The sequence below is a fragment of the Rhincodon typus genome, chromosome 8 (assembly GCF_021869965.1).
Source record: "Rhincodon typus isolate 14 chromosome 8, sRhiTyp1.1, whole genome shotgun sequence".
NCBI classification, from domain to species: Eukaryota; Metazoa; Chordata; class Chondrichthyes; order Orectolobiformes; family Rhincodontidae; genus Rhincodon; species Rhincodon typus.
Window position 1 is genome coordinate 24,072,997 of NC_063339.1, and position 18,051 is coordinate 24,091,047.

An 18,051-nucleotide genomic window follows, 5' to 3' on the forward strand; every position below is an offset into this window, starting at 1 on the left:
CCTGCTCCTCTGATGCTGCTTGGCCTGCTGTGTTCATCCAGCTCTGCACCTTGTTATCTCAGATTCTCCAGTGTCTGCATTTCCTACTATCTCCTTCTAAACCTTTCCTATTTGTGTACCTGTCCACATGTTTTTTTTTTTAACCCCACTTCTAATGTCTAAATCAGATTATTGTTTTCACATCAGGCAGCCAGATCTCCAGAACAAACCTGATTTCCAGTTTATAATTTGCAATTGAATTTACAATGCAACTTCTTCCATTAAGCTTACCCCAGTTAATAATCACCAAAACTCAGGTATAATTGCTCTTTTGAAATAAAATCTGACACCTGAAGCCCTGCACTCTGAAAGTCCGCATTGCACCCAATTATCTTCATTTTTGCAGCATAATTTTGATTGGTCAGAACCATCAGGCAGCAGTTTAGCCTGTTTACCAGGTTTACAGTGCCAGAAACACATTTGAGTTGCGAGGCACTTTGGTGCTCAATTTACCTTTCACATGTTGGTGAGATTTGTCATCTGTCAGTCAGACTGCTGGAAAGAATGTTGCACAGCAGCAGGGCATTCCAACCCTGTGAGAAATGTAGACGGAGCCAGCAGTTCCGAGTTAGTCCCACCTCTACTGACTGATCCGAGAGTCCTGTTGGAGATTTGTAAATGTTTGGCTGGAAGGGAACGCGAGCAGTTGGAAAACATTGTTCCCCTTCCGGTTCTGGCTTTCTCTCTTTCTTTTGGGAAAAACATCATCATTGGAATGCAGCATTGACTGTCTTCTGATACTTTGCTCAAATGGTTGTACTCCATGTGAGAGCCCACATTTGGCAGTATTGAGAGGTAATCTTTTGTGAGAAACATCCCAACCAAGCCTCCTCTTTCTCAGAACTTGTCGAAAAGAGCCCACCTTAAAGCAAAATGAGATAGCAGACAGAAGTGTGGTATGGCGCAGTGGCTCAGTGGTTAGCATTGCTGCCTCGCAGCACTAGGGACCCGGGTTCGATTCCACACTCGGGCAACTTTCAGTGTAGAGTTTGTACATTCTCCCCGCGGCTGCTTGGGTTTCCTCTGGGTGCTCCACTTTCCTCCCACAGTCCAAAGATGTGCAGGTTGGTCGATTGGCCACACTAAATTGCCCCGCAGTGTCGAGAGGTGTGCATCTAGATGGATTAGCCATGGGAAATGCAAGGTTACAGGGGTGGTGGGCAAGTCCTTGTGGGATGCTGTCAGGGTGGGCCAAGTGGCCTGCTTCCACACAGTAGGGATTCTATGAAGTATGTGCCCTAGTAATTCTGCCATCTTTCTCTTGTTTCCACATCCCTCAGCTTATTGAGGAGTAGGTTTTGCCACATGGATATGTGCAGACATCTACTCTGATCCGGCCTTAAGTTCAATGAGGGGCGGCGCCACTAGGGCAGAATTGTTTCTTGTTGAAATGAGGAAAGTACAGTTTACAATGGGAATTGCAAAGGCCAGGGAGACCATAAATAGTACCAACTTGACATGACAATTAACGGTAATAAACACTGATTTCAATTGGAGTTTGTGGAATGAGAGTAGCCCATTGCAGTTGGTTCAAGGTCATTGGGATTTGTGTGTGCAAAATTGGTTTCTCTATAACAAATGAGCCTTTTTATTTTAAGTACAGACTGATCCAGAAAATCTTGACATTTTTGCTTCCCTTGCCAGGACCCTTCAGTGGGTTGGTGTTTATTCTGAATTCACTTTGTGCAATTAATCTCTGTTGAGATGGACGCAGCCACACCAAATATACAGAATTGTGTTGTTCTAACGTGCAGTCTCCATTTTAACCAAGAGAATGTATACACAAATCATTTGCATTGTGTGGAGATTTCCCATTACTTAGTTTCTTTTGACACAGCACTCCACTTGAGGTTTCCATATTTCACTTAGAGGAGCTTGAAATGTGGCCAGTGGAATAGGTCAAGGCTGTAGTATGAATTGTGGGTTGCAGCAGGCATGTTTTCATATAATTTCCTCCTGTTCACCTCAGTGCACGATATCAATGCATATGGATTTTTGAATAGCCTGCACGTGCAACATAACGGAATTATTTGTGTACTTAAATAGTTATAATTATGCCATCCCGCATTTTTATTTTGATTTGCCTGTAAGTATGTTGTGAATTATGATTGCTGTTTTATTTGTCTTGCTATCACAGTCCAGCATCTGCTGCCATGGTGATGTTGTCCAGAAACCAATTATTAACCAAGTTTCATTTGCAGGCTGACAGCTCCAGCTCAAACCCACCACCACCATCTCTCTAGATGCCTCTCCTGCTCAGATTTGTTATGATTTATTTTTAAACATCTTGTGCTGATTTGGGGTTACCAGTAATTTAAATAAATTGTGGCTCAGTTCCTACATGAACTGTGCAAAGTCTGAAAAGTGCAAGTTGGAATTTCTTCTCCAGTGTAAAATCATGTGGAGCAGGCAATAAAGATTTTTTGTGTGTATTTTATTTATACGCTCAACTTCTTATTATCTGTATGGGGAGAGAGAGGAAAAATAAAAAAAGTTCAGCATTTTTTTTTTTAGATCCTTCAACAGCAATTATGATCTGAAGAAATGAGAATTTACACTTGGAGAAACACATTTCTGGCCTGTTTAGTGGATGTTGCATGGATAAGTTTCCTCCTGTTGCATGTTCTTCTATGTAAATTCTTTTGGTGATATACTGATGTAGAAAACCCTTGAAGCATCAGGGCAACTCAAACAGCAACATCCTGATTTTTAGATATAATCGTCTGCATATGGATGCTGCAAGTCACTGATCGATCTTTTAATTACAGTGAGCACTGTACCTGATCTTCAGCCTCCAGAATTAGGCCCCTCAGTCGCAAACGGGAAATCTATCTTTCATAAAGTTTTGTTCATTGTTACAAGGCTCATAAATGCCTTGCAATTCCCTTTTCATATTCCATCTTTGTCTTTTCACACCTAGTTTTAATTTCTTTATCCCAAGAAATGCAAGCAATCTCTTTCTGATTTTTAAGAATACATCTGTTCAGTATTCTATCCATCTCATATGTGATCATTTGCTGTCTATGGTCTCTTTTCTGTGATGTTAATTTGGGCCAATTTGCCTCATTGAACTTTTCCTGTTCATCGTCTCAGCATCTTTACCTTTGAAAGTTCTTACCCTTTTCTGTTTGATATTGATTTTATTTATGCTGTGAGCCGGATTTCCCAGTTGTTCTTTTATACTCGCGTTAATTGCATAAATGACAACATGACCCATTTCATTTCGCAGAGCAAATTTCAGCAATGCTTCCTTTCTCATAACAGAAACATACTGATGCAGAAAATAGCCCCGTGGGTAAAGCAAATAGGAACTTCCAGTTTAACTACTTGTATTTCTCGTCCATTTTAGGATAGTTTGAATCACCTAATGTTACCCCATCTCTCAAAAATATCTTCAATTCTTTTCCTCTGTCTCATTCCAACGGGTCCATAACATAGTCAGAGAAATGGTCTCGCTTTCTCTCTCTCCCAGAAACAGCCAATTTTTGCTCAATTTAATCAAAATCAAAGTGAGTCTGTTGGTGTAATGGCCACATTAGAGGTTATGGGAAGGCAATGGCCTAGTGGTATTATCCAGTGACCTAGGTTTGTTTGAGACCTGGGTTCAATTCCTGCAGTGGCAAATGGTGGACTTTGAATTGAATTCAAAATTCGGGAATTAAAAGTTTAATGATAGCTATGAAACTTTTGCCAATTATCAGGGGAAAAATAAAACCACCTGGTTCATGCATGCCCTTTAGGGAAGGAACTGGAAGTGGAGAATTGGCATAAATGTGTCAGTTTTCAAGTTCATGATATATAACGAGTGGGACTTGTTCCGGGACTTCAACTGTTTGCAATTTTACATTAATGACTAAGATGAGGGGATGAAGATGTGGTTTCCAGACTTCCCTTTTCAACCTATCTTTGCGTCATCAGCAAGTTATGAAGAGGGGGCAACAAGAAGATACAAAGTAAAATAACTTCTGACAAACCTCACAGGACTTGAAATGTTAACGTTGTTTCTCTCTGCATAGATGTTGCTGATCCTGCTGAGTTTCTCCAGCATTTTTTCTATTTTTGTTACTAAAAGATGTAGATGGGTTAAATTTCTGAGCAAAATGTGGTAAACGGTGTATAGTACAAGTAGTTCTGCTATAACGCGTGTTTTGTTAACACAAATTGACTATAACATGATTGATGAATAGTGGATGCTGTTTGGTTAACGTGAACTTTTGCTGCACAGGTGTAGTGATTTTCTATAGCGATTTCCCTTTTAATGTAATTTTCAATGGCACGAGGTCACACAAGAACACAACTATCGCATTATAGGAGAACGACCTGTATAAGAAAATGTGAAATTGTCCATTTTGATAGGAAGAATAAAAAGGAAACATAATATCTAAAATGGTGAGAGTTTGCAGAGCTCTAGATGCAAATGGATCTGGGTGTTCTTATGCAAAGATCGCAAAAGGTTTGTATGCAGGTACAGTACATAAGGAAAGCTAATAGTGTTTTCATTTATCGCAGAGGAACTTGAAGACAAAACTAGAGAGTTTGTGCTTCAGTTCTACAGGGTACTGTTCAGACCACATCTGGAGCGCGCAGTATTGGTCACTTTCTTTGAGGAAGGATTTAAATGCATTAATGGGATTTTAAGGAAAGGTTTATCAGACTAATACGCAATTATAGAGTCATAGAGATATACAACACGGAAACAGACCCTTCGGTCCAACTCCTCCATGCTGACCATGCCTTTTAAATGTTGTAATTGTACCAGCCTCCATCACTTCCACTGGCAGCTCATTCCGTACATGCATCACCCTCTGCGTGAAAAAGTTGTCCCTTAGATCCCTTTTGAATTTTTCCTGTCTCACCTTAAACCTATGCCCTGTAGTTTTGGACTCCACCGCCCCAGGGAAAAGACCTTGTCTATTCACTTTATCTATGCCCCTCATGATTTTATAAACCTCTGAGGTCACCCTTGAGCTCTTGACACTCTAGGGAAAATAGCCCCAGTATATTCAGCCTCTCCTTTTAGTTCAAACCCTCCAACCCTGGCAATATCCTTGTTGATCTTTTCTGAACCCTTTCAAGTTTCACAACATCCTTCTAGTAGTGGGGAGACCAGAACTGCACACAGCATTCCAATAGTTGCCTAACCAATGTACTGTAGAGCCACAACATGACCTCCCAACTCCTATACTCAATGCACTGACCAATAAAGGCAAGCATACCAAATCCTGCCTTCACTATCCTATCTACTTACGACTCCACTTCCAAGGAACTATGAACCTGCACTCCAAGGTCTCTGTTCAGCAACACTCCCCAGGACCTTACCATTAAGTTTGTAAGTCCTGCCCTGATTTGCCTTTCTAAAATGCAGCATATGTCCTAATTGAAAGAGAGGGATGCCTTATGAGGAAAGCTTTGGCAGACTCTGCTTGAATCTGCTGGCATTTAGAAGAGTAAGAGGCGACTTAACGGGAACGTAGAAGATTCTGAGGCGTTTTGGCAGGGCAAATTTGGAAATTTGAAAAAGATATTTTCTCTTTTTTGGGAGAAGATAGAACTTGTGGTCACTTTAAAAATTGGGGAGGGGGATGGTCTGTCATTTAAAACTGATGAAGTGAAATCTTTTCGGAGTCTTTAGGACTCATCCTGAAAAGATTGTAGAGCAGAATCCTTAAGTATTAATTATAAGGCATAAGTAGATTCTAGTTGAGCAATGGGGTTGTAAAGTATCGGGGGTAGGCGAAATGTAGAGTTAAGGCCACAATCGGATAAGCCATAACTTATTGGATATCATTGCAAGCTCAAGGGGCTGAATGGCTTACTGTTGCCCCCTAATTTATATATGATTGACTGTTGAACAGTATTGTTGCCCATTAGAGCACTACCACAATTGTTACAAAATCCAAATGTTCATCTGGTTGATCAGTTGCAAACTTTCAATTTTCTGCACCATACAGGAGTGGTAGTATTGATGACTGTGCAAAGAGTATGTCGAAGGAACCAAGGAGGACCAATCACCATGTAGCCTCCTTTTGTCACAATGTACATCAGTGATGTGACATCTTGCCTTGAGTTTTCTCTCCAAACAGATTGAACTGTAATGAAACTGGGTGCAAGATTTTACTGAAAGGTTTGCTGAAGATTGGGCCCTTCTACAAGCGTTTTCTGCTAAAACCGTGGATTCTTCTTTTGCAGATGAGAGAATTTGTTCCCCTCCCTTTATGGAGCTCAGCAGTCAGTGTGGGGAGGACACTATGGCAGAGATCACGAAGCACAAGCTGACATTCCCATTCAGTAAGTGTTCAAAAGCTAAAGCAAAATACAAGAAACGACTGCTGACTTACTGTGAGCCTTGCTTTTAAATCAGTTCAAACATTTCCTATAACTGGTTTGAAGTGGAGTTTGGTGATTGTAATAAACCTCTTCTGTCAGCTCCTACATGAGGAGTACATGAATTGTTGTTTTGTTCTGGAAGCAATACAGCAAGGGGACTTGCCAAGCTGCCAAAAAAAGTAGCTGCCTGCCTTTTTCCAGTCCCACCATCATATAGCAATGTCAGAAATCATTCCTTCCAGAATTTAAAAATATTTCTTTTGAAAAGTTGCAGAATATTTTCCCAATATTTCTCCTGACGTCCCCGGTGACTAACCAATTATTTGGATGATGTTTCTAATCCAAAAACAGTTTATAAAATAGTTATGAGGGATTTTTGTGGCACAGTGGTAGCGTCCCTACCTCTGAGCTAAGAGACCCAGGTACAATTCCTCCTTGTTCCAGAGATGTGCCATAACATTTCTGAACCGGTTGATTAGTAAACATCCTAAAGGAATTATATGAGCTTAACCAGTGAGCACTTGTGAAATAACTTCTCAAAGGCTGGTATCCCATCTTCAAGTCACCCTTTATTTACATGTGCATGGTACAAGACACTGACCCAGTTAGCTCAGAACCTCTGACACGCCTGTTTATATCTGTCAGCCAGGGCTCCCTGATTGGGGCTGTTAACCTGGTCCAATCAGGGAACTCATAGTATGAGGTCCACCTGGCTGACCTCATTCCAAACAGTTCAACTTGATCCGCTCTTCCCAGAACCACAGAGTTGTTATGGAGCAGGAACCTATTCAGCCGATCACGTCTGCACTTTCTTTTGTTTCTCCGTCCTGTCAATGTTATGTTAATTGTGTGATTAAAGATAAACACTTGAAGGGTGTTCATTGATTAAGTATTTTGAACAGACATCATGGTAGACTGCTAGGACATTCGGTTAGTATGTAGCAGGAAAACAAATAATGATGTATTCCGTAAGTAAACAAAACATCAAAAAAAAAAAAATTCACACCTAGTTTTATACTTCACCGACTTACTTTTGCATGTACTGTGAAAGTGCAGCAAAATTTGGGTGTGTTCACAATGACCCCGCCCCTGCCATTTTTTATTTTGGTGTTTTGTACAGCCAGACTGGCACTGTGCCAAGGAGCCCTGGCCTCTGGTATGATCACAGAAGCTAAATTCCTCTGATACCTCACTTCTTTGAATAGTGCAATATTATCTCCCTCATAATCAGTATTATAAAAATAATTATAATAAGGCACTGGGGAGGGGATAGAAAATAGAAATACAGAAATGTGTGGGCATTCATTAAGGAAAACCAGACTTTAAAAAAAAAAGGCTGCGGGATGACTTTTAAGATGTCTTTTAAAATTTGAGTGGTTTTGATAGAGCAGATGCAGAAACCAGCATGATTAGAAACCAAAAATAAGAGTTAAGTCGTCATAATCCTGCTGTTTTGTTAAAGAGAGACGACGGGTGGTGTGTTTAAGCTGAGGATCATCACGCCCCGGGCAAGGGGTGAAGTTGAGAAGGTGTAACTTTCATGGGGATCACAGCCGGTGCAACAATTGAACTGGTGGAGTTGGTGTCAGTTGGTACTGCAAACTAGCAGTCCAACCAACTGAGTTAACTGCTGCCCACCTCCTCAACCTTACAAAGTAGTCACCAAGGAATCCAATTGGGAATTAAGGGGGGAAAAAAAAAATTCTTCACCCCAAAGAGTGGTGAGAATGTGCTGTATGATTGAAGTGAATAGTATAGATGCTTTTTGGCAGGAACTAGAAAAACATATGAGAGACAAAGGGATGGAGGATTCTAATGGTTGATGGCAAGATGAAAGGAGCCACAAGTGGAGTGCAAATGCCAGACCTGTCTGTTTTGGCTGAATGGCCTGTTTCTTGTGTGTTTGAGTTATTTCTACAATTTACAGCCACGTGTGCTAGTTCTGCATAGCCAGATGTTGGACAGCTAAGATATTGTTGGACCAAAGTTTGATGCTTTGATTGGCACAATGGTCATTGTTTCTGCAATTAAACCTACATTATTTTAAAAACTAGTTCAGAGGGTGAGGTATGGGAGCAATTTCTCAGGCTGTTCTCTTGGCCACTCCATACGTTTTAATGATACCCTGTTTCTCTTCATAGTTTGCAAAACCAGAGTGGCACATGGCACCAACTCTCATGAGGTGAGTAACAACACACAAGATTTATAAGAAATAACTTTGCTACACGGATCCATTTTCCTTGGAAAAAAATTGCCTTTCCATTATGTTTACATGCATATCTGCACCATTTGAGAACTGAAAGATTCTGGTTAGTTTTCTTTGAATAATCCGTATTTGATGCAACTGATTCTTATACTTGATTTGTGAAGAGTTTATCGCTTCCAACTCAGTAATGTGAGAGACAAATCCATTTTGTTCTTCAAGACGTTTTCAATGAGATCTATGTTTATGTTGGTGGACTTTGAGATTTTATTAACACGTTTTCGGACTCACTTTTGGTCATGATCATCCTGTTAACAAAAGCTACGTACATACAAATAAAAACCGAAAATACTGGAAAAACTCAGTTTCAGGTCTGGCAACATCTGTGGAGAGAGAAATGAAGTTAATGTTTTGAGTCTGATCTAATGGTTCAGACTATCCTCATATTGGACTGGAAATTTTAACTCTGTTTCTCTTATTAAATCATGAGGGGCGTGGATAGGGTGAATAGTCAAGGTCTTTTCCCTGGGCTGGGGGAGTCCAAAACTAGAGGGCATGGTTTAAGGTGAGAGGGGAAAGATTGAAAAGGAACCTAAGGGGCAACTTTTTCATGCAAAGGGTGGTGTGTGTATGAAAGGCACTGTCCGAGAAAGTGGAGGAGGCTGGTACAGTTACAATGTTTAAAAGGCATCTGGATGGGTACTTGAATAGGAAGGGTTTAGAGGAATATGGACCAAATGCTGGCAAACAGGACTAGATTAATTTAGGATATCTGGTTGGCATGTTCGGGTTAGACCGAAGGGTCCGTTTCCACGCTATGCACCTCTGTGACTCTCCACCAATATTGCCAGACCTGTTCAGTTTCTCCAGCACTGCGTGGTTTTTATTTCAGAATTCCAGCATCTGCATTATGTGGTTCCTATTGAACATATATACAAGCTTCTTCACGTGTACTAACGCTGCCAGAGCTTATGGCCATTAGAGCACTTGTTACAATAACAGGTCCAGGGTTAGTTATCAACAGTTAGCTCTTCTTTCGCTGCACAGTTGGACCAGTGAAGAGTAAGGCAGATGCACTGGATTTCTCCAGGGTTTCTCTGTAATTATTACAAAATGTCAGCATCCGAGGAAATTTGTTTAAAAGTTTGCAAACGTTCATTTATAGTGATGGCAGAGGTAAGGACAACTCCAACTTTAAAAAAAGACTAGGAATATTCATGGCGTACCCTATGCATGTAAGCAATATCTCACACGAGTTAGTGAATTAATTTTCAGTTGCAGTAATTGTTGTCATTTTTCACAAGAAGAGGAGATGAATGACTAGTTCATATAGTTATTTCATGAAAGAAATGTGCAACTGAAGCTTAGTTTCCAGGTGAAATACAAAGTAGAACCCAACTATTGATTCAACAACTTATCTCGAAGGTGGCAGGTTAGAAGATGCAGTACTACCTTGAAGCATTAGCTGAAGTTATGAAGGTAATTTCTGGTATGGAGTTGAAAGCTGGAAAGTTGTGATCTAGGGAAGACTTTGACAAACTGAGAAAAGCTGCAGACAAAGGCTCGGGTTGTGTATGAAAACTTTAAGGAAAAACATAAGTCAACTGCTCTTGGATCAGGCCTCGGAGTTTGACTCTTAATGAGAATTAATATAATTGTAAACAAGAGACTTGCGAAAAAAAAAAGTGAATTTGATAAAGCCAGTTTTAACTATCTGTCGCAATCGGAATTGCACTCAAATTCTACAGTTTATGGAAAGGTTGAGATCATTCCTATATTACAGTAAGCATCTCCTAAGTATCCGTCATTAGGGCAGGCATTTTATGTAGGACACTCAAGTTCCTACTCTTGCTCCTTTCAAGGCAGTTTACAGTCATAGCAGAATCTGCACTTCAATCCTCCCAGTTGAGTCATGAAAAGCTTATAGCTTTTAACCCAGTGATAAGTGACAGTGAGGTGTAGGAATCTAAACAAACCAGTTAACACTCAAGCAAGTTTTCACTGAGGCTTAGACTTTGTGCCAGTGGGTTTTGAGATGCTTATTAAAGACAACTCTGACTGAAATAGCTCTCCTAAGCAGGATTTCACTTGGCCAAATTGTTTTCTATTCAACTGCATCTTGTTGCACTCTGACATTCTCCCATAGAATGGTGGGCTGGCTGTAAATCAGTTTGCCCTTTCTAAGAACCTCATTTCCTTGGAGCATAGCACTGAAAACTTTGGCCCATGTTTTCATTGCCTTGTCTCTTGAGAAGAGTGCTTTGGAACTTGGGATTCTTTTGTGGAAATATTTCTTCTCAAAATACTGCTAATTCTGTTGTTATCGTAGTGAGATCCTAGGATATCGTGCTTAAAAGTCAGCCAACAAGCACACCAATTATCTATAGCTAGTTGGATGAGGTCCACTTCAAATCTATAAATAGTTGCTGTGACAGTTGCTCAAGTCAGACAAAAAGTCAGAGAGGATTTGTTCCGCAGCTTCACTTGATAGCTTTGCTGTTCAGGCAGGCTTAGCGCTCCAACTCTTCTGAAAACCTCTAAATCTTCTGAACAGTTGGCTAAAAGATATTAAATCAGACTTGGAGGAGCCACTCTTATGGAGGAGGCTTTGTTTAATTTGAGTTTGGATGTTTGATTTGGCTGCAGAAGCTCCAAATATGGGCTTGTTTGTACGGTTATCGGGGAATGTACAAATATGTGCTGCCTGAAGGCTGAAAACACAATAACACACTGTGCTGAGACGACGCTTGGTTTTAATCTGAAGGGATTCAGACCATACTCTGTTAGTGTCACCACTGATCTGTTGTGAACCACCCACCTTGAACAAGCAGGAACTAGGCTACCACTGGGGGACAACTTCATTCATTCTACTGCTGTGGTGTATGACAATAGGGAAAACTTGCGTTAAGAGCAAAAACTTGGCTAAATACAATGCCTGTATGTATTAAAACGTCCCACACGATCACTATAAAACAAAATATATTGAGCCAAATATAGCCATATTAGGTCAGGTGGTCAAAAACTTGGTCAAAGAGGTAAGGAGTGTCTTAAATAGAGAAAAATGAAGGGTGGAGCTGCAGAGAGGAATTTCCAGAGATTAGGCCTAGGTATTGGAAGATTCAACCACTGATGGTGGAGTGATTAGAATTTCATACAGTTCTTACTGTATGGGAAAAAGGCCCTTTGGTCCATCATGTCTGGAGCTCAGATGCTAATAAAGCCAGTATTAGACCAGAAACAAAAACAGAGATTGCTGGAGAAACTCAACAGGTTTGGCAGCATGTGTGGAGAGAGAAAGTGTTAAAGTTTCAGGTCCATTGACCCTCTTTCAGAACTGTTTTTGTTTCAGATTTCCAGCATCTGCAGTTCTTTTTCAGAATTGGACCAGTTTCATTTCAAACTTTGTTCCCAGGGAGAGGAATGAAGCTGATGTCTAGGAATGGAGTTTAGTCCAAAGTTCAAAAGCAATGATTTCTAACTTCCCAATATTTAATTGGAGGATATTTCTAATCATTCAGCACTCAACACTGGAGAAATCGAGAGAAATGATGGTGAAATAGATCTTCATGTTAACAGTGTACATGCAAAAACTGTCACTTTCAAAGATGTCAGTTGAGAATTTGGAGGTGTTCCAAGGATAGGTACTTGGGTACACCAGAGATTATAGAAAAGATGCAAGAGGAAAAATCACCGCAAATGGTTCTCGGGTGCACTTAAATGGAGAAGGATTGAAGCGTGAAAGAGTAGTTCCACTCAGGTGGAAGACAGTGGAGGCAAGTTGGAAGAGGATGGTGAAATCAAAAGCTGCCAACTGGTCTTGAAAGGACAAATTATCTTTGTTACAATAGCATAGGATATCATTTGTGACTTTTGGAAAGAGTCATTTCAGTACAGTACCGGGGCAAATGTTGAATTGGAGGGATTAAAATGTGGGAGTTGCAAGAAAGATGGACACAGATCTGGGAGATGGTCACGCATTTAGGGACCTTCAAGGAACCTTTGTAACACTTTTCACGATCTTGGGCCCTCCCATAGTTACTTACAGTCAATGAAGTACATTTTTGAAAGTGTTGTCATTGTTGTAATGCACAAAGTTGATTAAGAGGAGAATTTATGAAGGTTTTGTAGAGGTCATTATGTCTTAAATTCATTAGGCAGCTTAAAGTTAATTCCCAGGACCTTCTCTTTGGCTCATATTCCCCAAATATTCGTTGGAGGTGGCATAAAAGCAACAGCAAAATTTAGAAGTCAAACAGTTATCAATAAAAGAGGTTGAAAGATAGCCAAGGTAGAATCCAACCCATTGCTTGGAGATATAGATGAGACAGGGAAGTGTCCCTGAGCATTATCATTGCATTCTGAGTTTTCCGGACACCTCATCCATTTGCCATGGCGTTTTAAAAGATAATTTTGCTGCTGACAATGATTTGTTTCTATTAATAATGTTTCTAAGACTTCAACTTCAGCCTCACTGTACTGTGCCCTTGAACTGGAAAATCTACCCTTGCCCCCTCTGGGAAATTCACTAGCCCACAGATTTCATGTCATTGGACAGAATTATTGCAGCTTTCTTTCTTTGTCCAGCACAAACTGTGAGGGATGAATTGTTGCTGTTTTGTTTCCGGCAGTTCTACTGAATACAGCCATTCGTGCTTTCTGCATTCCTAAACTTGTGGGAGGGAGCATTGCTATAAAAAGCAAGTAGTAAAAATGAGTGATGCACTGTTGGGGCATTGTTCTGGAAAATGTGTTGGAGGCTGCATTCAGGAGTAGAATCTGTTTCCATTCTCTGAGTTTCACCCCTCAGCAGCCTCATGTACAAGTGAAATGGAGAGAGTTTAAACGTTCAGATTGTTCTAAGTTTAGATGGAGTGACGGGAGAAGTAAAGAAGAGAAGAAAGAGAGGTTCATTTTTAGTTATTCCCATCAGTAACATCATACTGTATTGCCCCTTTTCCTGAGCCGTGTCAAACACTGACATAAATAACAGTTACAGAATGGGAGGCAGGAGTGTATAAATGACCTGAAGTAATAGGAGTGGAAACGGAGGGGTACAGAGTAGGAATGTGGAGTAGGGGAAGAAGAAGAGGGGAGAGAATGAGAAAAGAGAGGTACTGAAGAAATGGGAATAAATACTGCAGAGCATAGAAAGAAAAACCGGACACTTTAACTAAGCAAGTCTCCTGCGTGATTGTTCTTGCAAAGGTTATTTTTGATTCTAAAAGTGCAATGTGGCTCCCTTTTTGTTGAAGTTGAGATTTGGCCTTTTATGGTATTTTCTTTACTATTGTCAGGGCAGATGGTTTGAACTGTGCAGCCTGCTTTTATCGAGGTTTAGATCCACAAAACTACTTTAGTTTTGTTGTTTAGCTTCCTAATTCATCTTAGTGTTTCTATTTTTATGCAGAATTTTATTTTGAATTACTCGTTTTGATAGCAGAGATTTTGATAGCTATAATGCTAATTAACACTTGGTTTGATACAACTCTCTCTCCCCTACAACAACATCTGTAATGTGGATGCTGTCAGCCACAGTGATATGAGAACTACACAGGGCAACTATTTCAACCCTTCATGACTTTACAGCTGAGGGAACAAGCGAAACCCCACAGCAAGTTACCTATTTTCTCCCTGCAGGGATAACACATCACGTGACTTCTTTGGGTAGAAATAATGCTGTTATTCAGAAGATTGTCTTGGCAAACTCCTTATACCTGTACTTCGTTAAAAACCAAATTTATTCTGTGGCTGTGAACATTACCAGCAAGACCAGCATTTGTTGCTTATCCTAGATTACTTCACAGAAGACAGCAGTCAATGTGATGTAGCTACATCCACAGCACTGTTTGGGAAAGAATTCCAAGGTTTGACCTAGCGACAGAGAGGTAACAATGAAAAATGTGTATATCAGCATGGTGTGACTTGAAGGGAACTTGGACACAATTGCCAATTGTATGCACCAGTTGTCTTTGACCTTCTAGGTGATGGCAATCACAAATTTGAAAATATCCTTTTGCTGTAAGGCAATACTCCTCCTTGTGTCTAACTCACAGCCTGCTCTTTGTCGGTCCACTTTATTTTTTTTCTAAAGGTTCAGAATTCCATTGAATGCCAGTGCATCTGGCCCAACCAGTTAGCAATCTCTGAAATAACACTGAGCCCCCAAACATTACATTCAAAAACCAAAATGGCTGGAGAAACTCAGTAGGCCTGGTAGCATCAGTGTAGAGAAAACGGTTAACATTTTGAGACCTGTTACCCTTCAGAACTATTCAGTTCCTTTTTCCTGTACCATTGTGGTACTAATCAACTAATCATCTAATTCCCCTCAGAATGCCTCAATCGAACTTCCCTCCAGGCAGGACAATTCAGACCTGCACCATTCATTTACAATGTTTGCAAATTACTTTAAATCAGTGCCATCTTGTTCTTAATCCTTTTACAAATGGGAACTGTTTCTTTCTATCTGTTCTATCCAGACCACTTGTGATTTTCAAAACTTCTATCAGCTCTCCTCTTAGCCTTTGCCTCTTGAAAGAAAACAGTCTTAATTTATCCAACCTCATACACTCTCATTTCTCATCTCCAGAACTATTTTCTTAAAATCTCTCCTGCACTATCTCCAATGCATTCACATACTTCCTATAGTGTGGCATCCAGAACTGAACACAGTAGTCCAGCTGGGGTCTAACAAGTGTCTGGTATAAATTTAGCATAACTTCCTTGCTCTTGAACTCTTGTGTCCCGATTTAATAAACACAGGTTACCATACAATTTCTTAACTGCACTCTCTCTGTCCTTCAACATTCAGTGGTCAGTGCACAAATACAACTAACTCCCTCTGCACATCCTGAAGTATTGTAGCCCATGTATTGACTTTCAATGTTCCTACCAAAATGCATCACTTCATACTCTTCTGCATTGAACTGCATTTGCCACCTATCCACCAACTTGTCAAAGGCCTTTTGGGAGTTCAACACTGTCTTTCTCATATTTTACAATTCTTCCAAGTATTACATCATCCACAAACTGTCCCTGCACACCAAAATCTAGATTGTTAATATACATCAGGAAAACCAAGAATACCAACTCTGGGGAACTCATAAGCCTTCTTCCAGCCTGAAAAATATCCATTAACCTAGAAGGTCAAAGACGACTGGTGCATACAATTGGCAATTGTGTCCAAGTTCCCTTCAAGTCACACCATGCTGATATACACATTTTTCATTGTTACCTCTCTGTCGCTAGGTCAAACCTTGGAATTCTTTCCCAAACAGTGCTGTGGATGTAGCTACATGTAGCATAATGCTACTGTCCTTTTTTATTACATGAGCTATAACTTTTCTCTCAAGTTTGTGTGACCTTTTGAAAGTGCATGTCCGCACATCAGCAAAATTACTGTCGTCAACCCTTTCTTTATCTCTTCAGCAAGTTTCCCCTTTATAAATCCATGCAGGCACTCCCTAATCAACCTACCTTTTCTATGTGACTACTAATTCTATTCCAAATCATTGTTTCTCGAAGGTACCCTGTCAATGAGGTTCAACTGACTGCTTATCAAGAATCTAGCTAACTCGACCCTAAAATTAATCAAGACTCTTTTATGGAAGAGCATTTCAAAGACTCTTGACCCTCTACGAAAATATTTCTCCTCATGTCTGTATTAAATGGGCAACCCCATATTTTTAACAGTTATCTCTAAATCTCGATTCTCCAACAAGATGAATCATCCCTTCTACGGGCACCCATTCAAAACTTTCCTGGATCTTTTATGTTTCAATCACCTCATGTCTTCTCTTCTAAACTCTATGGGATACGATGCTAGCCTGTCTGACCTTTCCTCAAAGGACAACACAGCCATTCCAGGTCTAGGAAACCTTCTCTGAACTGCTTCCAATGCATTTACATCCTTAAATAAGGAGACCAATTCCATGCACGTTACTCCAGATGTGGCCTCTGTCTACTAAAGATTATCCTCCCTAATTTTGTATTCATTTCCCCTTACAATAAACAATGACATACAATTAACTTTGCTAACTACTTACTGTACCTTCATATTTGCCTTTTGCATTTCATATACTAGGTCACCCAGATCCCTCTGCAGTTCCTCACCATTTTTTTCATTCTTCAAAATGGGCAATTTTCTCACATTATGCTCTATTTGCCTGTTCTTTGTCCATCCATTTAACCTATTCTGTATTCATTTGTGGTCTCCATACGTCTCCATGATTTATTTTCACGTCCAAGTTTGTGTCATCAGCAAATTTAGCAACTGTCCCTTTTTTCATCTGTTTATCCAAGTCTTTTATATACAATGTAAAAGATTGAGGTCCCATCACTGATTCCTGTATCACATGAGTCATTGCATCTTGCAAACTGGAAAATTACCCATTTAAGCCTACTGTTTACTGTTGGATAGTCAATCTTTAATCCATGCCATTATTGTTATGTCCTACATCATGAGCTCCTATTTCTTGCAATAACCTTTGAAGTGGAAGCTTGTCAGTTGCCTTCTGAAAATCTAAATGCAGCAGTACATGTACATGTTTGTTCTACAAAGAACTTTAATAAGTTAGTTAAACGTGATTTCTCTTTCACAAAAGCATGTTGACTCTGCCTGATTGCCTTGAACATGTCCAACTGCCCAGTTTTAACTTCTTTAGTAACAGCTTTTAACATCTTCCCTATGACAAATGTTAAGCTAACAGTCCTACAGTTTTCTGCTTCCTTTCTCCTTCCCTTTTTGAATAAATTGGTTCCATTTTCTAATATCTAATCTAACGGAATCTTCTCTAAATCAATGAAATTATGAAAAAAAAATGAGAACCAATGCATCAGCTATCTCACTAGCCACCTCCTTTGAGACCCTAGAATGTGTCCGTAAGAATGTGGACTTGTCAGCCCATATCTAGAACACTTTGCTCAGTACCATGTCCCTCGTGATTGATTGTGATTTTCTTGAGCTCTTCCCTCCCTTCCATTTCCTAATTTACAGCTATTTTTAGGATGTTATTCGTATCCTCTGTAGGGAAAACCAATGCAATGTATCTGTTTAATTCATATACCATCTCTTTATTTTCAAATAATAATTCGCCAGACTTGCTTTCTTACGACCAACACTCACTTTGTTAAATCTCTTCATTTTTAACTGTCTATAGAAAGCCTCACTATCTGTTTTTATATTTTTAGCTAGCTTTCTCTCTCAGTATGATGTTGCCCTCGTTATTAATCTATTGGTTATTCTTTGCTGCTTTTTTAATGTTCGGTCCAATTTTCTGACCTGACGCCTATCCTTGCATAATTATGTACATTTTCTTTAAGTTCTTCAGATGGTGGGTCCTCCCCTTAGAATTTTCTTTCTCATTGGAAAGTTTCTTTCTTGCATAATCTGAAAAATCCCCTTGTTTGCCTGCATCTCTATTGACCTATCCCAATGTCTAAATTTCCATTTCACTTCAGCCAGCTTTGTTTTCATCTCTTCA

General features: G+C 39.9%; 1 protein-coding gene across 1 annotated transcript in view; it reads left to right on the forward strand.

Annotated features, from left to right (window-relative positions):
• Nucleotides 1–18,051, forward strand: part of LOC109929038 (inositol-tetrakisphosphate 1-kinase) — a 55,895-nt gene that overhangs the window by 16,297 nt on the left and 21,547 nt on the right. The window contains exons 4-5 of the mRNA XM_048600065.1: nt 6,229–6,327; nt 8,508–8,548. Coding sequence (XP_048456022.1) covers nt 6,229–6,327; nt 8,508–8,548 — 140 coding nt within the window. The remainder of the gene's footprint in view (nt 1–6,228; nt 6,328–8,507; nt 8,549–18,051) is intronic.